General features: G+C 36.7%; 4 protein-coding genes and 1 long non-coding RNA gene across 10 annotated transcripts; 2 read left to right on the top strand and 3 right to left on the bottom strand.

Moving 5' to 3' along the window:
* Positions 1–814: 814 nt before the first annotated feature.
* On the bottom strand, positions 815–2225 carry LOC135797712 (NEDD8-conjugating enzyme UBE2F-like). Its single transcript, XM_065310203.1, has 3 exons — positions 1738–2225; positions 1514–1675; positions 815–1450 (listed from the first exon to the last, which is right to left on the bottom strand). The coding sequence occupies exons 1-3, from the start codon at positions 1993–1995 to the stop codon at positions 1334–1336; spliced, it is 537 nt and encodes a 178-aa protein (XP_065166275.1). The 5' UTR covers positions 1996–2225; the 3' UTR covers positions 815–1333.
* Positions 2226–2622: 397 nt separating this feature from the next.
* Positions 2623–8138, top strand: LOC135797710 (acetylcholinesterase). The gene is given in 4 exon segments (XM_065310200.1): positions 2623–3163; positions 6532–6864; positions 6867–7418; positions 7421–8138. Coding segments are annotated over 4 exon segments (1824 nt in total). The 5' UTR covers positions 2623–2787; the 3' UTR covers positions 7984–8138.
* On the bottom strand, positions 8127–8658 carry LOC135797713 (uncharacterized). Its single transcript, XM_065310204.1, has 2 exons — positions 8555–8658; positions 8127–8490 (listed from the first exon to the last, which is right to left on the bottom strand). The coding sequence occupies exons 1-2, from the start codon at positions 8562–8564 to the stop codon at positions 8222–8224; spliced, it is 279 nt and encodes a 92-aa protein (XP_065166276.1). The 5' UTR covers positions 8565–8658; the 3' UTR covers positions 8127–8221.
* Positions 8659–8685: 27 nt separating this feature from the next.
* unc79 (UNC-79 domain-containing protein) lies at positions 8686–19807 on the top strand. 6 transcript variants are annotated; one of them, XM_065310195.1, is made up of 25 exons: positions 8686–9645; positions 10035–10154; positions 10215–10376; positions 10441–10611; positions 10671–10937; positions 11000–11229; positions 11288–12341; positions 12400–12758; positions 12842–12997; positions 13511–13546; positions 13616–13733; positions 13798–14119; positions 14175–14908; positions 14963–15073; positions 15197–15696; positions 15757–15898; positions 15946–16722; positions 16790–16882; positions 16983–17291; positions 17368–17692; positions 17752–18253; positions 18307–18702; positions 18762–19319; positions 19376–19498; positions 19551–19807. In XM_065310195.1, the coding sequence occupies exons 1-25, from the start codon at positions 9543–9545 to the stop codon at positions 19743–19745; spliced, it is 7863 nt and encodes a 2620-aa protein (XP_065166267.1). In that variant the 5' UTR covers positions 8686–9542; the 3' UTR covers positions 19746–19807. The 6 variants fall into 6 exon arrangements, with proteins under 6 accessions (XP_065166267.1, XP_065166266.1, XP_065166264.1 ...); XM_065310192.1 differs by having other exon boundaries at positions 8968–9109; positions 14963–15696; XM_065310193.1 differs by having other exon boundaries at positions 8998–9120; positions 14963–15696.
* On the bottom strand, positions 19801–21988 carry LOC135797714 (uncharacterized). The gene is made up of 2 exons (XR_010549617.1): positions 21794–21988; positions 19801–21732 (listed from the first exon to the last, which is right to left on the bottom strand). It is a non-coding gene; the product is annotated as an uncharacterized lncRNA (long non-coding RNA).
* Positions 21989–22763: the final 775 nt, after the last annotated feature.

Consider the following 22763-nt stretch of genomic DNA (forward strand, 5'->3'; position numbering starts at 1 on the left):
GAGCAGGTAATAATTTCTTTAAAAAAAGTTCGATCCTGTCTTTCAGCACAAAATATTTTTATTGAAAGTGTTGAACGCCCCCTACCGACCGAAATTAATTTCAACGAAATAGTCGACACAAAAATGAAAAATAAATTTAAAGATACTCATTTTTAACGAGTATTTTAGGGCATTTTCTAACGGTTTCAAGAGTTGTGGAGAAAATCAACATATATGAAACTCTTTAACTATCTGATAGCATTAGTTTTCCACATTAAGTTTTTGTAAATTTAAAAAATATCAATTTTTAAACGCAATTTTGGGGCACTTCCTATAAGCGTAGAATGTCAGAAAAATACCTCTATTGTAGAGATACTTTTTAACTATCTGATACCATTAAGATAGTTTAAATTCCGCTTTTGATTTGTGAGATACAAGACGTTTTCCACACCGTATTTTTGAAAATTAATTTTTTTTTAAAGGGCATTTAAAATTACTTCCTAAGGGTTTGAAGGGTCCAAAAGGTATGCATTTTGTAGAGGGAGTCTTTAACGATGATTTTACCTTAAGATGGTCCAATTTCCTATGTTGGTTTACAAAATACAGGAAGTTTTCCACCCCATTTCCTTAAAAATTTGAGAAAGAACAATATTCAAAGAGCATTTTAAGTTACTTCCTAGTAGTTTAAAGGGTCAGAAAACTGGTTGAGCAGAAAATTCAGGGTGTTTTCCCACACCAAATTGCAGTTAAGGTAAATTTAAAGGATGCAGAGGGAGGCATTTACCCCAGATACAAGGTCTTTTTCAATGCATACAGTATTTGCAAATAGTCTGGCTTTTGTTTAACAAATGTTTATTTATTACATTATTTACACCGTGCGTGAAATGATACAAATCGCATAAATGTTTACAAAATCTCTCCATTCTCGCCACTAAAACTAGGCAATAATAAATGTGCTTTGATTTGATATTTTCTAATTACTGCTAATAGACTAAAATTACCGTACCGAAATTTTTTAGACCGATTTATTTTATTAACTAGCTCAATATTAATTAATATATACACAATTTTGAGTTTCTGAATGATTCAATGAAATATCATGTTCTTTCCGTAATACAATGATTACTATGCATATGCCTATTAAAACATTTATGTACAGATAAAAAAGATAAATAACTAGGATAAAAGTTTGAATGGTGTGATAATCTCCTGAGATATATTGATGTTTTCAAAGTTTTTACCCAAAAATTAAAACCATAACTGAGTCGTTCCTTCAAGCCCACTTAAAACTGAGTTGTATAAAGTATTTAGGCAATTAACATAATAACTAAATCACATGTTTTCTTAATTTATCTTACTCCGCTCCGTAGAGACTGAGATATTCGTTTACTTTTGTGATGAACATTTCTTTGGATTTGAAGTACATTTCGGCTGCTTCCATATTTAAAGGATCATCAAAATTAAGTAAATCCTGCAAATTGATAATAATACTTTAGATTTTGTAGAAGATTGCAAATAGAATTATGTTTCTTACTGTAAAAAGTGCGTTTAGGCCCCAAACTACGTCTTTGAGTCGTCTTATCGGCGACCAGCCAAGTCCATCGACGCTATGCTGGCGTAACAATGACAAGCATACATCCCCTGTTTCACTAATATTAGGATGCCACAGTTTTGTAAGGCATTTAACTTGTGGAGGCTTAAAAAAGAAAAAAAAAATTCTTCTTTAAAACATTCTTTGATTTATTTTCTTGTACTTACCACCATATTATATTCTTCTGTAACATTTATTGAAAATTTAAAAGCGCCTCCTTTCCAATATCCTTCAATGGGGCTCACAGTAAGGGTGAATGCACTGAGCTCATCAACATCATCATAGTGCACTGAACAGTTGCTAGGAAGCAATTGGGCCATCTCCTGCACCTCTCGAGTGAGCAGCTTATCGCGGATGGAAATACGCGTGGTGGACGTATTTGTATCATCCTGCTGTTTCTTGATGCGTTGCGACAGCGTGATCATGGTGCTAGAGGTGTACACACAGAATATTCTCTCTCAAGGGAGTGTCTTCACGTGCATTTAGTTATAAATATATCATTGCGATTGCAATTTATCGCTGCGGGGCAATGTTTAAAAGGGATATGTTTACTCTGCGTAGAGCAGCTGGTTATTTTTGTGTTTAACAACAACTAATTTGTTTCGAGACTAGCTTTTTTGAGGTTAGTGATTGTGCTGGCTGCATAGACTGGCTGGTTGCAGTTCACGAACCCCATTGGTCGAGTTTAAATGTGTGAGACGCGCAAAATTCAAACTTTTTGTTTGCATAACATTACTTCCGCAACATTATTATTATTACAAAAGTTAAATTAGCGCTAAATATTACCCTATTGTAACAAGTTTCACTACTAGAATATATTTGTATGTTTGAAATGATTTACCTGAGATTCCCTGCATGTGTGCGCGATTCTCGCGTGAAAAACGAAGTCGGGAATTTTCTTAAGGGAACTCGATCACGCAACGCTCCACACAATCAAAGGAAAGCGATGCAAATTCGCGTTGTGGAAACGTTCTCACGCGCTGCGCCTGGTGTGCGTTATGTGTGTGGGTGATGGAAAACAGGGGTAGCACCGAAAGCACTATACCTTTCCGCTCGCCATCATTGCAATCAGTGGTAATTTCAACTTCTCCGCGCGCAGACCACAAACATATTAAACCACAAAACGACCGAGCAAAGAAAACCCGCAAAGAAAACAAAAGAATAACACCACGGCGCCATTTTGTAAATAGAAAACATTTTAAAAAACTTTTCGAAAAATGTTTCGGTTAAAATTGATGTGTTTTTTAATGTTGTACACGTGTATGGCACGGGAACCACCCACAGTGACGGTCCCCAATCAAGGAGTGTTGGTTGGCACAGAGATTTCGAAAATTCGCACGCAAAGGATTATTGGTTTCATGGGCATTCCTTACGCTCAACCACCCGTGGGAAATCTTCGCTTTGCTCATCCCATGATAGATCCGTTACCTTCGTGGGAAGGAACACGAAATGCGTCGATTTTTGAATTACCATGTCTTCAAACCGCTGATGATTTTAAGGCACAAGATGTACCTTTCTTGAATTTGATATCACCGGAGTCGAAAGTCAATATCAGCGAGGATTGTCTATATTTAAATGTCTTCAAACCATACGGTGAGTTATTACATCTTTTTATATCTCTATATTTGATTTGATTCTGTTTTGTTTTGTCAATATTGAATTATTTTTTGGGGAAAATCCAATAAGGTCATAAAAACTCAATGACACGAACATGAATCATTTGTATAAATGTCTGAATATGATATTTAAATTTACGATTATTATTTAATATATTATTTGTCAGTAAAAGCTTATAGTTGTAATTTTTCTTTTGTTGAATAACAATTGTTGTTTACAATTTGGTAAAACAAGTTATCTTACTTTAATTAACTGGAAACATAATTATCACTACCAAAAAACAAAGGAAACGAAAAAAACAACTAAACTAATAGCATTTAATGAACTTTACTGAGAAAAATAAATGCATATTACATGTAAACACATCCTATCGAAGTATTACATCACTTCCCTGCAGCTACAAATTAAATACGGATTTATAAATAAAAATAAACAACAAGTTTAACACATATGTTTTTTTTTGTTATTTGAAGGCTTGAAGTTGTAGTGTTCTATACTAATGCATAGCAATACTTTTGTTCATGTTGATATTCACAATTAGAGGATAACTATAACATACAGTTAATTGTGTGTGTATCAGTTGTCAACCAAGGACTCATGCGATGACAAATTAACATCATAATTAATTTACATTAACACTTATTACAACTACATAGAAAAAATGAATAAAATGACATGGAAAAAAACGTATCTTAGTGATATATCAATACCTGTGGCTCAGTTCTCAATACTTTTGTAGGTATTTATATCGACGAGTAAAAAAAATCATATTATTTAATTTACTCGTAAATCACCTTTGATTTTTTCTCTGCTATAAAACAAAAAATATATATATTTGTATACAATTTACAAATTTCGTATTTTTTACACTCTGTATAATAAAAACATCGACCATAAAATAATATGAATGCAAATTAGTTGTATTTTTATGTATTATTCAAATCAATTCGACATTTTCGTTCCGGTCAAGAAGTCAAAGAGTTGAAGGCCAAAGCCAAGGATAGATAACGTTAAATGATCTTTAGCTCAATCTTCAAGTTCATTTTCAACCCGTTCTAGAACACCACAACATAAACTTTACAAGCAGCTAGAAAAACATTTTGCCAAACTGCAGGTCTAAACAATACCGGCACTGGCCGATACTATAGTTTTATTTTCGAGACTTATTGGACTTACTCGGACCTCAGAACCAGGTTAATTATAGTTTACCACCCGTTGGGGGAGATTACAGCCCGATATATGCCCGATGTGTTCAAGATAACGCCTCAAAGATTTACTGGGCATTGCACTGGAAAAACGTAGCTTAAAATAACCTAGTCTAACATAACCCAACTCTAAGACTATTTCAATGTGGTCAGCGTGTTCATGCTTTCGTGCAATTTTCAGTTATTAGGCCATAAAGCACCCAATCTCAGGAATTAAATAGGACGTGTGTAAACGTTTTTTCTACGTCGACGCATGCCAACGGAGTCACGACTGCAGGAAACAAGGGCGGAAAGTCATTGCAATCTTTTGTTTTTTAATCTTTCGTGGCAAACCACGTCACGCAATGTAAGAAAAACAAAAGAAAGCTTTACTCTACATTAACCTACATAAAATGCCAGTCTGCAACGTAGTAATGTCATCGTAGATGTGATCTGACATGGCGAGATGTGGCGGCCATATTGTTGTCGAAAGAAAGCAAATTGTTGTGAAAACAACGTTTATCGGTAAATTATGCAGAAATTGTGTGTAAAAACTTCAAATATGCCTTATTAAGGACGATAAATCTGTGAAATAAATGCACATTACGTCATTCAGCGTGATTATGACTCATATCAAGAACTTTAAACCGGTATTTTCGAGTGAAAACGCATTCATTTACATTTTCAAACATTTCTTAACATTTACCCAGTGTGGAATTGTTGTTGCGTGTTATATTTCATTTTCACTTCCGGTTTTGAGCATTCAATTTGAATTGCTGAACATTTCAGACGTTTTATCAGTAAAATTGCAAGTTTTCACATATTTTTCACCTGAATGCTTCGCAGAATGTAAGTTGGGTTGCGTAAAAATGAGAAGAACACTTTAAATTCACTGTTATTTTTTGTCTTCAAGGGGCTTATCAAGTCTAGTCAAGTCACGCAATTGTTTTTCACGTCATTTTGACGAACTAGCCGGAATAAATTAATGAAACACTCAATATGTATGCAATTCTGACCTGGGCTCGCAGCAAAACGCAAAAAACTGCCATAACGGTGAAAAAACTGCTACTTGAAGGACATTTCAAGGATAAATGTTTAGTTAAACGACGTCCGGTGGCGCGAAACGAAATTCAAGGTTGATTCTTATCAAATCGCACATATTAATCGGCCTTTTACAAGAACCACCCGCTTGGCTACCAACAAACGATTTGTTTTTCAGAGGAAATAATATATTCTTGATTTCAGTATAAACAACTTTTGTTTTTGCTTCGGCCTAGCATATAGATGTAAGCAGGAGTTAAGAATTGCACAAAACCTGATTAAATAATCAATATCATAATGGTGTTGCGACGCGTGCACAATTTTTTACTGATTTTGTCACGACTCGCGTGATTTTTCACTTGTTGGCTGTTTTTATTTGACTTTTTCGTCTTTGAAACGAAATTATATTCACATAAATGCACCCTCCGCAATGTTGCGACTCATTCATTTAAGTTTCACGTGGCAGGCGCGGTAATCTCGTACGAAATCTACATTCCGACGTACGAAGTGAATAACTTACTAGCAACTACCCCAAAGTCTTAGGTAGACGGCTGCCGGGCATAAATCAACCCTTCACGAATGAAATAAAGTTTTAATGCTTTCAGGAGGTGCTTAGTAAAATAAAAATAAAATGCATTAAAATGTGACTAACATTTGGTTGCCTATGTTTACATTACCTTAAAATTGAGGTTAGATTAGAATTTGACATGTCAACGTTTAATAATCATCATTTCAACAGTATCAAAACTTACATAATGACATTTTAATCCTTGAGTGAGTCAACAATCACAAAATGGTGGTAATTTATCAAAACAAATCCAATTTTCCAAACAAAAATCAACGGTGATTTATTTTCTGAGGGTGATATTTTGGAGAATGATTATGCACTAATGACCTATCGACGTGGACAAATATTAACGGCCACTTTCCACGCATGCGACTAAACCACCGGCTTGGCAAATAATGTATATTTGAACGAGGGCGGCGCACAAAAACTAGGTTAATGTGATTTCTTTACGGCACACAATACGAGAAATTAAAAGAGGTGTAATGGTCATGTAATAATCGTAAAGTTACTCAATGCCACGGTTTAACAAAGAACTGATTTCTTTTGTTTAGGAACTCCACCCAAAGAAGGATACGCAACAATTGTTTGGTTCCACCCTGGTAATTTCACCACCGGTAATCCTGCACTATGGGATCCCTACAGAATAGTCTACCATCAAAAAATCATTGTTGTTACATTTGCATGGCGTATGAATATCATGGGATTCTTTACTACACTTGATGGTGAAGCACCTGGGAATTATGGTTTGATGGATCAACAAGCTGCGATGAAATGGGTGAAAAACAATATTAAAATATTTGATGGTAATCCTAAAAACATCTGTTTGATGGGTTATGGTGCAGGAGCAATGAGTATTGGTCTACATATGATCAACCCTGAATCAAAAATCTCTTCCATAAAGCAATCATGATGAGTGGTAACTTTCTAACACCTTCAGCTGTAAAGGATCCATCAGAAGACAAAGAACTCTTGGATTACCTAGCGGAATACTACGGATGTTTCAAAACATCCACAGCTGAATTAATGCAATGTTTAAGAAACTTAGATGCTGTATCCCTGGTGGAACAAACCTCCCATGTGAATTGGAGACCTTTACTTGATAAAGGTCTTAGCAATAGTTCTTTACCTTTCTTACCGGAACTACCTAGAAACTTCTATGAACGTGGGGAATACGCCAGGGTACCTCTTCTGACCGGATACACCAACATGGAGGACGTTTTATCTTTGGATAGTCTAAATAACAATGACAACCTAACCTCTGATCATATTCAGACATTCCTCTTTGATCTGGTTAATAAAGACCTTCCTATGATCAATGAATCAGATCGTACGCAATGTGTGTATAATCATGACCACATAATGGATTCAGCAATGTTCTTCTTCAACCCATCTATACCCTTTCAAGATTCTGATAGAGTCCGAAGGGTTGTGGCGGATTTTACACGGAGAGATATTATGGGGCTTCGACTATTCTTCATGCTAACTTTATGAGTAGATACAAACCAACGTATGTTTATAGGTTTGATCAGAAACCTTCTACAATAGCAGCAACTGCAAATATACCCGAATGGATAACGGTACCACATCTTTTTGACTTAATCTACGTCTGGGGATTACCATACTGGGTGCAATTACCTGAAAATGAATGGGATGATAGAGATAAACGTACTTCTGATATCATAATGTCATTCTGGGCAAATTTTGCTAAAAACTCAGACCCTACCAGCAACATACAAATTCCTATACGTTGGGACCCATATACAAAAGAAAGTCCTGGAATACTAATCATAGACAATCGATTTAGCATGAGCGATGACCGCAGGACAAATTACAAATCCTTTGAGTTCTGGAATGATTACTATCCGAAAGTTCTAGAGTTAGCCACACAATGTTGTAACGCCACAGAAAGCACAGGAAATCACTCCTCGAAACTCAATGGAATCGCACACATTTGGCTTTTTATCATCGCACACATCGTTTTAGTTCTACCTATCGTTATTTAAAATTATAGATGCTTACATATGCAACCAGAGCCAAACATATTCTAAATTTTAAAACATGTTATCGATATAATCAGCTTGAAGGTAAATATTTTATAAATATACTCGACTTGTGTAGGATATTTCAGTAATAACACAACACTATGTCAAAGTAACAATTGTTTATATAAAAAAACCTACATTTGTAAAGGAATTGTGTTTGAGCACATTTGACACTTTGATTCTTCTGTTGAGATAAGTATTACAATTCGGTGTGATGTGAAGGGAACTTCTTTAGAATCGCATGGTAAAGGTTGTAGAATGCGTAGATGCTCACGCTGATGATGACTAACAACGCTACACCAAAAACAACACTGAGGAAACTTCCATCGATGATACTTCCGGCTCTGCGTCGATTCTGGCCTTCATCTAGAGACATCCCAGCTGATTGTCGTTCAGCCATCATGCGTTTCATGTTGTTTAGTCTTTGTCTTAACTCATCAACTGATTCACTATTAGGATCACGTACTCCTAAAAATATTTGTTGTTATTATGGGTTGTTTATGATGGTTTTTATTAGTTTTGGTCCACTTACCAGTCTCCATTTTGGTGCGGTGTATCACAATATTGATTCGTGTAGCGTGCAGGATGTCAAACTGGACCAAACTGAGATGCGCGTGGTGGTGTTGTAGGGATGAAATGACGAGGGTGTAATAGATGCGCGCGCTTCGGTGGTAGTCGGTGTTCGCAGGTCGAAGCTGAACGCGAACGCATACTCAACAACCACCCCTTTCTGCGCCACGCCAAAGTCCATAAGTCTATAAGCGAAAAGCGAATAAGCGAATCATAAGTTTGTTGTGCACATTGTGTGTGGGCCCTTATTGTGGGTCCGCGGAAATTAGGCCACCCGCTCTCGCGCCTCCTCTCCAACCCAACATCATCCTCCGGATCAATCAGCATCGCGAAACGAACGAACAAACACACGCGTCATTTCCACTCCGGGTCAATATTGAATCGCGTGGGTTTTCCGGACGACGCCATCTGTTTCGGCACATTTTTCTGGGCAAATTGTACGAGTGCGTCCTGAGAGTCGACGATTTGCACGACACGAATCGATTCAAAGAGTAAATGTTACATGTCCGAAACACATGTACGCAACAGGTCTATTAAATTTGCGTTCTCATTTAAGTGTGCGATGTAAGTGTTTGGATGTGTAATTGTTACTCTGTCTCTGTGTGTGTAAGTAGACAACTACAACAATAACAACAACAAAAATATAACAACTTCAATCTCTCGCCCTGTTACAACTACCATCACGTAGTTTTTGGGGTCCGGTGATTAGTAGAGATCATTTAGTTGAGCTCGCGGGGGTTGTTTGTTACGTTGCTGGCTTTTAACGCGTAATTCCGGGATGTTATCGATCCGCGGAGCGTCCTCCCCGGCCTTAGGATGCACGTGCAACGTCTCTACCATCACCGCCGCCGTTGCCGCCGCCGCCGTCGACGCCGCTCTCTTAGCGACATCCTTCAGCTCCCTCATTTCGGCCACTATCGATCTCTAAATGGGATGACGAAGCCGCCCCTATGTTGAAGATTCCCGCACGTTTTAAACAATGTGACCTCAGTGTTTCCCTTGCGTTTGATTATTGTGACTGCATTGTCAACATGGGTACTCGTGCCGCTGCATGTAAGCAATCTCATTTTTTTTACAACAACAACAACAAAAAGACAGTTTTTTGACCATATTTTAGCCATAAGTGGTAAAACAGATATTGTAGATCAGGTGTTTCCCTTAGAAATGCTTTTGAACCCTTTTGTAGTAGCAATCATTTTATTAAAACATCGATCAACATGATTTCTAAGTATTTATGTATTTTATTTTATTTACTAATTTTGAGCCTGTTATGGGCATGCCCCCTTTGCCCAGCACCAAGTATTACACTTGCCCTTATAAATATTTACCACTGTGGATATTATTCTCTCCCCACTTTATGGTTGTTACTAGTTATTTGGCACCACAAGTCTTCTTTTTGTACACGTGAGTGTATTTTTTCTTCTCACGGTTTCAATTTGCAGTCACGGTCAAGATACGCAGTCTCAACGACTATCATGTGAAGCTCATGCAAGGGATTATGCCGCCCCCTTCAGGGGTGGACATAGCTAACACCATCAAGTATTTTTCACAAACACTGTTAAGTAAGTATTCAAAAGTATGAAAAATTGGTCCCGGTTTTAAAATTAGAGGGTTTATTGTAGCGGTCTTAAAAGATGTACCCAATTCACCACTCGAGCTTCTAAAAAATCCTGATATGGATGCAACCCGGATTGGACTCTATCCCAGTCTGGACTATAAAGGATTATATAACTCTCTTATACCTTTAATTGAGGTCGCACCTTTGATTCAGAATGGTTTACATAGTGAGTTATTCGAAAAAGAAAAACAAAAAATTTCGATTTTTTATACTTTTGGGGATATTTTTAGATTTTGGCCAAGCATTTCTTCAATGTCTTGGTTGTCTCCTTCCGTTTTTAGAACACGACCTTATTGATAACCTCCCGTACCTGATGGCATCTTCCATCGCGGTTTTACCAAGCAGTTTACATCAGGATATCGTCAATTCTTTATGTTTTTATATTTTACCTTTCACTATAAGTAAGTAACTTTAACTTAAAAGTATAGAAAGAAATATTTTTTAATTATTAAATTTATAGCCCGGCATAAAACCAGAGAAGACATTAGTCAATCTGTCTGCTCCGTTATAATGATGATCTTTCAATATTCGAGTAACCCTGCACATCATTGCCAACTTTTGGAATGCCTAATGAAGCTAAAACAAGCTATTCTAAAAGATGTGCTTTCTGTTATTGCTTATGGTAACAGCACTGCTCGATATTCTGCAACAAAGTTACTCTTTTATTATTGGCCTACTTTCAACGCCAACTTTTTCGATCGAAAGAATTTAATTTGCAAACTTGCTGGTAAGATTTCCTTAATTTCATCAAATTCTTCAAAATTAAGTAATTGATTGAAATATTTTTAGACCCTGCACCCTTTGTCTGTCAAAGAGACATGTGCCCTAACTCTGGCAACGCTGAAGCTGCAAAAGTTTGCTATGACCACTGCATTTCCATCACTTTTGCAAGTGATACCCCACCTCCTCTGTATCTCTGTATTGAATGCGCTAACGAGATACATCGAGAGCACCCAAATCAAACCTTCTGCGACATTTTGCACCCTATGCAGGCACAGTCTATGGTCTGCGAAAACAAGGTTTGTCATATTTTAAACCAACCAATAACAAATTAATAAATAAAATGATTTTTGGTAGAATTGTCGTTCTAATGACAAATCAGCAATCTCTATCTGTTTCTCTACTGAATGCGCAAGTTACAACGGTAACCACCCTATCAGATACTGTGAACAATGTCACAACAATCGACATAACAACCGCCGAGGTGGAGATCACGTTGTCCATCGAGCTTTACCAACAACCTGGTCAATGGATACTGAAATGCAGACTTATATGGTCGAAGCCATTGTTTCTCTTCTAAAAGAAGCTAAGACACCACAACCGGAAACAAGTAAAGATAGTAGTCCCATGGATGGTAAACCACATATTGTCCAAGTTGATAACATCACAGCTGAAGAGAGACAACTCCTGGGACGCTATGGTATCTGGTTATTGGTGGGACGTTGTACACCAGACGAAAACACACCTGTAGAAATCCTTGGACGTCTTCTTGCTATGCTCTTTCATTGGTTTCACATGACTGCTTATTCTTCAGATATGAAAGAAGAAAGCACCTTAGAAAAACTTAAAACAGAAAGTGTCTGTGCATGGCTTAGAGAAATTAGCAACACTCATTATAAACTCTTCATCAGTTGTCTATTACCACACCCACCGGAATATGCAAGAGTGGGAGGTCATTGGGACACTTTAGCATCAAGAACCTCTCATTTAAAAGAAGGTCTCAATAGGTTATTTTGTTTGGTCCCGTATGAAGTAATAAATCAAGATATATGGGATTATGTAATGCCGCATTGGATGGAAGCAGTTGTCAATGATGTTCCTGAAAAAGAACTTCCGGAATTAAGAATTATCTTGAGTAAAATATTAGATACCGATATGAGTCCCTTGGGTTTCGATGCAAAGAAGATGTATAATTTTGTTAGTCTACGTTTTGAGAAACCGTCAGCTAAGGTGCAAGAACAAGCCTTAAAATGGTTACAGACTTTGACAATGTTAGAGATTGTAATCCCTTTACCATTATTGTTTTCTATATTTGGGGATGCTGTTAAGTTTATGAAGGCTTTGATAGAGAAAGGTCAGGATAGTCCTGATAAAACATCAGCTGCAAGGCAAGAAAGAAGAAGTTCAATTTGTAAGTTTTTTTTTCTCTCTTTAGAAGAAAGGTAGTTAAGGTAGTTTTTTGGGATCAGTTGTAGAAGACTGCGATTCTGCAACAACTTCACTCTCGGATGACGAAGGAAAGATGTCCCAACATACAGAATTCGAAACAGACGCCGAACGCAATTTATTCTGCAGTATTCTAATGTTGGACGTGCTTCTGAAACAAATGGAACTTCAGGATATCGATAAACACACAGGTCTCAACTCCCAACTCTGCAAAGATGTCTGCTGGCTGCTGAAATCAATGGTCACCGCTGCCTGGATAGGATCCCATGAATGCAACGCCAAATCCGAGTGTGTCTACTGTGAATCCAGCATCATGTGGCATCAGCTCTCGCTACAACTGATCAAGTATTTGTCACCGGTGCAACCGGCGCATCCGCCAGACGTGAGTACCCGCCGCGCCGGCGCTCTCGATGTGTTCTAAGCTCTCAACGGTGTTTGCATCACTGTCTCTGTTAAATGTTTTAGCCACCACTCGAAGAGAACACTGACGATGGTCATAATCGCAAAAGTCCCCCAGAGAGTGATAAAAAAGATTCCAAATCAGATGTTGTTTTGAATATGCCCATTCCTGAAATTCATTCGGTTGGTGGTGTTTTGGTTCATATGCCGCATGTATGTTCGGTACGTTACACACTAGTCATTCTTCTACTCATATTTAGCAAACAAACAAACAAACAAGCAAGATGCGCGCGCCGAACTCAAACTTTATAGCAAGTGTGTGGACACATTGAGCAAGTACTCGTAATTTGTTTTTGATGCTATCTCTTTGTCTGGGACCATGACTTTCGACTAAGGTCTGCTATTTTAAAACTATTACTATATAGCTCTTTAATTTCTCTCATCAATTCATGTAAGAATTAAAATTATGCCGTCTTCGTCTTGTCGCTTCTCTAACTTGTGTTTTATCACCTAATCTTTTCGAACACAAAATGCAATTTGGAGTTTTGAAATGAAGCATGAAACTGACTTCTTCTTCAAATTAAACCACAAAATTTAATACCAACCACCCTAAAATATTAACTAAGGCAATATATTATCAGCGGCGACAGCACACATGATATATTAAACATATTTATTAAATCGATATCATAAAGCATGACTTTGTTTAGACTAATTGGCGATGTGAATGTTTAGCTGTTCCTAGAGTCGGAAAATACGAACTTGAAAAAGGTTGTTATCGCTTTTCACGCTTTTGAATCATTTCTATTTACATCGGCATTTGTCCTCAATCGATTACAGATTATGACCGCGACAGTGGAGACTGTGTCTGAGCAATTGGACCTGGCTGCGATCATACCATCAGAGAAAGTTGTTTCTGCTGTTGCTAGAGCCATCACTTTATCTGAATCTGATGTTGGTAAGAATTTGGTAAATCAGGTTTATGTTTAGATTTACATTTTGAATGTTTTGATGAATTTTAGCAACTGCAACAGCACAAGTTGCTAAACCACAGGTAATTGGTGAAAATGATGAACCTGTTGAACCAGAACCAGGGGATGATCTAGAAAATTTCTGGCAGACATCAGTGGGGAAGTTTAAGTTTATAATTTCTGATTTACCACAACCATTGCAGTATATTCACCAATTACTTCATGAGTTACCAAAAGTTGAAAAACCGGATGTTTTATACTACATGTTGCAGTGTTTAAATGTTTTGATTTTACATGGCGATGCTTGTACCAAAGCTTCGAAAGAACATCGAGGGTTCTTCATTTGGTGCCAAGAAAATTTACTAATCAAAAAGTATTTTCCATATCAACATTCCTATAATCAAAACTAATTATTTTAAATTTTAAAGTTTATGGAATTTATGCAACGCAGAACATTCCCATATTTGCCAGGAAGCCGTACCACTTCTCCTTCACTGTATAACTTTACCAGCTGGTTCCGATGTCTTCTGGAGAGTAATCCAAGATGAATTCCATGATTACGACTGGGGAGTACGTTTCGTCGCAGTGGAACGTGTCACTGTCATCGCTAGATTCATGGATTCTAGTCCCCTGCGAAACAATCTTCCTTTACAGGCTGCATTGGCAAATGCTTTCTGTTATCTTATTTCCAGCATGGATGATCCAAACGTTTACATTGCACAAAGAGCTACTTTATATCTGGGAACAATTCACGACAGCGCTATTAAATCATTACTCATGTGTTTGGAAACACAGTTTGATTCTGTAATCGTTGACCGTCCCATGGTGCTTCAATCTATTTACCAACTGCATAACTCACTAAGTGAAAGGAAGATATTAACATGGGATTTCTTCCTGAATAGATTTGATACGTTGTATATTGAAGCACAGATTAATTTGGAAAAGTCAGGAGACATTTCCTACTTCCGGGATTTACGTAATACCGAACCAACTAGTGAGGCGTTTAATAAAAAGATGAATAGAGCTCAGGAGGCTTTATCGAACACAGAGGGAAGTGGTAATAGTCTGGTGAAAACTCTAAGTGCAAGTTTCGGGACAAAATGGCCGTATAAACGTACCATGTCAGCACCTGCATCGATAATAACCCGACATGAATTTAAAGGTTTGTAAATATTATTATTAATTTGATAAAGATGATTATTGTTGATGATTTTAGTTGAATCTAAAGAAAAAGTTTACAATCGTCAAACATCTGCGCCGATTCTGAAGCGCAAGAGCTCCAGGTTTGGACTCGGTCAGTTTCTAGGCACTAGTAACAGTCTTTCAGGTAGTACTAGCTGTAGTTGTTTAGTTGTCACATCCCGCATGGGCCGTAAGTGCATGAAACCAAAAATACATATGTTAATCGTCAAAACTGTTCCTGTTCCGGTTGTAACTTTATGTTTTACAGATGGTCACATGCACTCGATGAACGTGGTCGATGATGCCAACCTGGCAAGTTTCTCACAGAAGATTATCGAGTTGGAAGAAACAGATCGCGAGACTATGCACTTGTTGATCTTTTTACTCTTGCAATTCCTGTCGCGGTCGGATCAAGCGTTTCCAACTGATGATAAGCGTTTGACCAAAACGCAAGGAATTGTTTTGAGGCATTTGTATCTACTTCTAGGCTATAACCAAGCTGATAAGAGTTTGTATTTACCTCCGACTAGATTGAGGGGCTCTGCAGCTTTCAATGTCTTCTTGTCTATCTTACCACAATTATTGGACCAGAATCATCTTATGGGAAAGATTATTCTACCTACGTCTATTACTCTATTGCAATTTGCTCCGTCTCCGGTTTATGTGACTACGACTAACATGGACTATCAACCATCTTATAGTTTGTGGTATTTGGAGTGTCAATCAAGGAGGAATTGGTTGATGTCATTGGTGGTTTTATTATACAAAGTGGGTACCTTTAATTTGGGTGATGATATGACATAAATTTTATGGGTTTTGTTATTTTAGTACCAATACAATGTCCAACCAAATTGTCTTCAACTATGTTCCCTGATAAGGATTGTCTTGAATACTTTGGATGCGCAACATCATACCTGTAAGCGAATACCAGCGACGATTGTGATGGGCGCGCCCCCGTCGCGCTCCAGAGGTAACTCCCACTCCCATTGTTTTGGTATTTTTTAACCGTGTGTTTAGATGTTAGTCAACCGTCCTTAGGTGCTGATAACGAACGTACAGATACGCGCGGTAATACACCACCCTTATCACCAATGTATTCTGCAGAGGCGCAGTGCGTGCAGGTGTCCCTGGGCTCCAAGGGCACCAAGTCGCAGGTGATTTACACCAAACCATCATCAGCATCCAGTATGGAGACACACTGGGAGGAACCAGACGTCAAAAAAGAACGAACACGAAAGAATACTGATTATAGTCTCGACGGGGATGAAACTGAATCGGAATTGATAGCTATACCTGAAAGTGATCTTTCTGATAGTACCCTACATGGTAGTGGACAGGATGAGTTTGATGATGCTGTTGATGAAATCAGCATTACAAAAACAAAGAAACAAGTCAAACCTAAAAGGAGTACCTGGTTTATTGGTAGTGATGAACCAAGTCCCAAGTCTTTTGAAAAGAGGAATTACACTATCGAAAGATCTAGGTTTGAAGGGTCCAAGAACTGCGCAAAGTTTACAGGTCTAGCAAATACAGCTGCATTGGTCGTGGGCGTACCACATTTAGCCCTAGCCAAAACCGTAACCACGGATATCCATAAACCTGTTACATGTACCACCTCACTTGACCCACCACTTGCCAAACCTTCCCCACTGGGTAAACACAAAAAAATAATCGATCCTAGTATCACCCCAGTGTGCACACCTGTCTCTGACACTGAAGAAGCAAAGAAAAACATGCTCCCTGCGCCGTCTATCGAAAGACTCTTACCAATTGGTTCCGCCAAACCACCACCAGGTAATTAACAGTCTCACCACTTCATGGTAGTAGTAAAAAATTATGATTTGTATGATTTTCACTGTAGTGTTGAGTAGTCTTGAGCAGCATGCTAGCGTTGAAGGTGATTCTGCATCATCACCTGAAACACCAACACCAACGCAGGACGATGACCCTCTAGGTAGTACCACCCGCACCCTAAACACCTTCTAACCAATTGCACACACTTGTATTATACAAACTTGGCAATGAATGGGTTTGCATACGATGCTCGTTTTTAGAATCGCCACGGACGACGTACGCGGCTAGCCTAGAGTCACAATTAGAGATCCCTAGTCAGGAGCGCCTGCTTCCCATAGGCCAGCACAATAAAGACATCAATCAACTGGTGGACAAAGTGCGGCAGGCGCTAGGTATACCAACGCCTACACCCGCTGCGAAATACGACCGCTCCGCGGGCAATAGTAAAGAGTCCACGTCGGCGACACATAGTCCTAGACGCTTGATCAAACAGGTCGCCCTTGAAAGTCCTCCAAACACGATGGATCCAGATGAATCTGTATTTACAAACGTGTTCATCGATAACAAGAGTAAGCTGCATCTTGCATGTTATATATTCCTATCAATACCTAAAAGAAAAAACTAAATTTTATTATAAAAATTTAGGTGATGGTGTTATACATAGAGCAAGAATAAGAAAAGTTGGTCCATTTGCAATGGGTTCAAATATAGCCAGGGACCCACGACGACCTGGTGCTTGGTTAAGTCCGGATGGTTCCCCGAAATCTCTAGAACAACCTGATATGAAGCAATCGACTTTTAGAGTTGGAGATGAGTGCGTCAATGAAAGATGCACTGAATGTGGTACCATCATTGAAGAATACAGTGATGAAGAAATAGGTTTATGTATTGTGACCTTGGGGACGTTTATACATCGAGAACCCGCTTTAGCAGCACCTATGCTACCTGATATCTTAAGCATAGTTGCTAAGTAAGTGTCTCACCTTCAAAATTTACAAAAAATTTCTTTCTAAAATTCTAATATTTTAGAGTTGCTACCAATGCCAATTATCCATGGCAAACAGAAAGTAATATCCATCTTCCTGGTGGGGCCGTAAGTGTAGCCCACCAGTTCCTGCGTTGTGTTTTACATCAACTAGCGCCTAATGGAATATTTATACAAATGTTCCAATCGTATACAATCGAATCCACTAGAATTCAATTCTTCAAAAGTGTGATTCAAGCCTTGGTCGATTTCAACGAATTAAGCCCAGTGGCACCTTTACAGTTGTTACTGGAAACATTAAACTCAAAGAAAACCCTACCCATTGATTCATTACCACGTATAATGGAAAACTTAGCTTGTTATTTGGATTGTTTACCATTGGAAGCTGCTCTGGGGCCAACATCACCTCTATGGAGCAATGTCCTTCAACAATTGGAGATTTTATTTAGAAAGATGATTTTTTTGTTGAATACTATTGAAGATATTATGCCAATGTTACGAATTATGATTACTATATTTAAGATTCCTGTGATATCACAATATAAGGTTAGTATTTTAAAATTTATTTAAAAATCAAAATAAAAATATTTATGTTTCAGGGTATACTGGAACCTTTTTCGAAAGTTTTAAGTTACGCTATACAAACAAACGTTTTGAAATATAGTTATCTAGTAGATGTGTGTTATCTATGTAATCGCGCATTTACGAAAGACCGCGATAAATTAATTCTAAGTCGAATGGTGGTCTACGAATTGGTTCAGGCGTTAAAGTTTAAAACATCAATTCCGGATTCAAATCTTTTGATGTTGATCAATTTGGTTCTGCAAGATGTAGGAGGATCCATACCTTCTAATGTAGTTTTAAAGGATGCTAACCCTTTGTATGTTGATTTTTATGGTCCTGTTTTCAATACAAATGTTTCTGAATGTATGCGGATGCATCTCGGAGACATTTTGGAGTTTTTGACTGATTTTCATACTTTGGCCAAAATTAAGGTAAAAATTTCTTAAATTTTCTAAAATTTAAATAATAATATTGTTTTTATTAATTTCAGAGTTATTGTAAAGGTGTCCCCGTTGGTCTTAACGATGACACTCTAGGTGGGATAATAAAATGCGGCGTAGCACAATATTTAGCCCTAGAAATCACACGTGGTAATGGAAGAGACAATAGAGCAGTCACTAGATATCTTCCATGGTTATATAGTGCTTCTACAGTACAGCAAACCCCACGTGAATTTGTTGAGTGCATTAGTCACATAAGATTACTCAGTTGGTTACTTTTGGGATCACTGACGCATACAGCATTACATGGGACAGGACAAGGTCATACCATCTCGCAACCCATTCCACAGGAAGCATCTTGTCAAGTGGCTGACCATATTCAAGTAATTATGGCTGGATTTGCTGAACAACCTAAAGCGTCCATATTGCATATGTCATCGCTGTTCCATACGTTTATATTGTGCCAACTGTGGACTGTTTATTTGGAGCAAGGTCTTAGTACCCATCTTCCAACCTCGGAGGCTTATAATGTTACAATGAATATACTGTTTGATTTTTGGGATAAGGTAACACCTTGTATTTTACAACTTGTGCAGCAGTCAAAAGTGGTTAGTATAATTTTCAAACGCTTTTAAACTGTTTCTGATTAAATTTTCTTTTTCAGCTAAGTGAAATTGTAAGTCTGCACTTTTTAAGCATGTTGGAGGCTTTAATTGAGTGCCATTCAACGTTTGTTGGAAAATTGCTACCGCTATGGACGCCAGTTTTGTGTTCAAACCAAATTCAAGTAAGTTTTAAACAATTTTAAAGTGGGAAATTAATATTTTTGTAAATTTTAGTTGCCTGGTCATCTACAAGTGAGACTACAAAACTGTCGCAATTTTATCCCAATTGGACACGCTGAAGTACTCCCGGAGAAGAGCAAACAACACATTCACAATCCCGTTTTGCTAAAGTGGTTACAACGCTTGCAGTTTAAGATGGGTCAAATCGAATTGCAATCGTCTACGGCCACACAGTTTTATTCATTGTAATCGACATTGTTAGAAACTGTACCAATAAAGATACATAAAAATAAATACTCACATATACAGGGTGTTTATATTTTATTATTTTTTATTAATTTTGAAAAGTGAGAACGTTTCGTGCAATACATTTATTTAAAAGTTCTTTTGGTGAGTTTAAAATATTTCTTTAATCAAACATGAGTTGTATTCCAAGCTGAACTTGATCATTTCATCATTACCAAACTTCTCTTTTCTAAGATCAGCCTCTGCTTCAACAATAGATTTCTCCATACTGGTCCTTGCTTTAATCATCTCACTCTGGACATTCCTAATAATGTTTCCATTAACAGTATTTTCAATTTTATTCTTGATATCTTCAACGTTTTTGGCGAAAATAGCAATACCTTGTGCAATAGCTTCATTTGACTTCAATTCTCCAACAATATTGCGAGAAGCTTCAGTGGCAAAGAATTCTTTACGACTTTCAATATAAGCTTTGATTTGGTCTAAATTCTGACGACAGTTTTCCGGACCAGATTCAACTCTTACAACAAAAGTATTAGCAGCTTGTTGCACCAATTTAACAAGTAGTCTATGGTTGTCTTGAACTTGTTGGATACGTTTTTCGGTAGCTACTTCTTCATTTTCGGCGATTTTCAACAATTGTTGAAGGTTTCTTGCAGCCAGAATATCCAAACCCAGTGGACGTGTAAGGATATTCTGTGCATTAGCAACGCACACGCACATCAGTGCAAAAACAACCAATTTATTTAACGACATTGTTGATTTTTTAAATTTTACTGATTCAAAAGTCGAAATATATACTCAGGGACATAATTATTATGCACATTTTGATGAATTTTGTTATCTTTCTAACAGTATAAAGCTTTTAATATAATAGCTGTAAAATTATTTATAATTTTTCAAAAAAATATTATTGTAGATTATTTAATACCACAATTGATTATTATTATTCAAACATTGTCTTAATTCTTGAAGAAAATTATTCATACCACCATTATCCGTAATATTAATTGCATTATTGGCATTTCTGAGTACTCTCTGTACATCTTGACGTGTGGTAATCATTGACTGCCGAATATCAATAAACGCAGTTCTATCAATAACACAATTTGTGAATCCAGGTCTACATTTTGCTAATTCCCTCCGAATATCCTGATCATTTGTGACAAAATTTTCATAAATCCTTGCAACCTGAGGAGTTGCTTTAATTTCTCTGACAATATCTCTCCTTTGTTGTTCAGTTAAAGCCTCACGACTAATTCGAACGTACTCACGTACTTCTTCTATTTTTCGACATTCCAAAGGTGCATTCTGCATTCTTCGCACAATGTTATTTTCATCTCTAGCTAAAGATGCTAATAAATTACGTATTTGTAAAGTGTATCTTCTTTGCAAACCATTTAATTTTTATCAAAATCTCGTCGTTCTCTATTGGATATTTCCAGTAATTGTCGAAAATTTCTAGCACGTTCAAGACTTATCTCACGATTAATTTGTCCAGAATTTATATAAGGAAATAATAAAAATTCAAATAAACCGGAAACACTCTGAATATTAAGAATTAAGTATAAAATCGCCACGGACACAATCAAAACACGCATTATACTAATTACACTAGCACTTTACAAACAAAAATAATTAAATTTCGCACTCTGTGTGTGTTTTAAACTAATTTTTAAAAATATTACCATTGCTATCTACAATTTTAGCAATTTTAATTTATTTTATTACTTGTGAACTGCATGACAACAATGGCATAACTCGTCAACATATTCAACAGCGTAAAAATCGTTGTAAATTTTATATTAAAAAATCCCGCCGCTGAAATGTTCGAATAGCCGTGCAACCTGTTCTGCGTCAAGACAAACAGTGAGTTTTTAATCACCGGAACTTTTCGATAGAATGCAATAGACTTGTAGCATATGCTGGTAGTCTTTCGTACTTGTTTGGTTATGTTCTCACAGAGTGACGTCAGTATAACCGCTTGAATCTAAAATTAATTTTTATAAATAAATAAATAAAAATTATTAAAATTAATAAAAAATACTTACAACCATGTAAATAATCCATACAACATTATAATATAATGAAGGTTTACGTTCATGTGTAAACATAACCGTGTATGAATAAATAATTATAAGTGACATGTATAGAAATTGCAAAAATATATTCCCACCGAAAATTATATTGAAATCATCAACTAATTCACACAAATTTTGATCCAGATATAAAATATCTTCTAAATTGTGTTTCAATGATTGATTTGTAAGCATACGCACGCTTCGCCATTTTAATAGCTCATTAAATTTAACATGGCGAGCCAAAATAGCGCGTAATATAAAATATTGCATCATGAATGAGAAAAACATACAAATTGTTTGGATATTATCCATGAAAAGATGAAATTTATAAGCTTCTGATTCATATATGTACCAAATCGAGCAATCAAATATAACCAATATTATAACAACAAAAATCCAAAAGAAAAATTTAAAGTTTATGCATTGTTGAATGTGATTATTTTTTAATTCAATCGGAAATCCATGTCGTAATAAAATATTATCAACACTATCAAAAGTATTAAACATTTTTGATATTGTTGAGAGTTTTAGCTTCCAATTGAAGAATAAAGTTGAATTCGCAGCAATACCAGCGATTGACATTAATAACGCCATGATGATTTCAAACTGTAGATTAATCCGAAAAGTATTTTCTGTCTGGGAATAAGATTCCTGGAACAATTGAGTGAATAAAAACAATACACAAGCGAAAAGATAAAGTTTTATAAGATTTCTATGCCATTTGTAGGTTATGAATTTGTTTTTCAGGTTAGTTTCTTGAGCTATTCCACCATAAAACGGAAACAAACAAAAAATAGCATTTATAGTAATCACGGTTTTAAGATTATGCGCTAAAGACATCCTGTTTGTTGGATAAATATTCACTCAATGCAATGTAACAATATTTATTTGCTCTGAATAATCACTAACCACGTAGATGTTGTTAATGTCAATTATTCGT

This window comes from Atheta coriaria, unplaced genomic scaffold, assembly GCF_025399875.1.
Source record: "Atheta coriaria isolate IRGN ID8LTWV9N9 unplaced genomic scaffold, Caltech_Dcor_3.1 hic_scaffold_8_pilon, whole genome shotgun sequence".
NCBI lineage: Eukaryota > Metazoa > Arthropoda > Insecta > Coleoptera > Staphylinidae > Dalotia > Dalotia coriaria.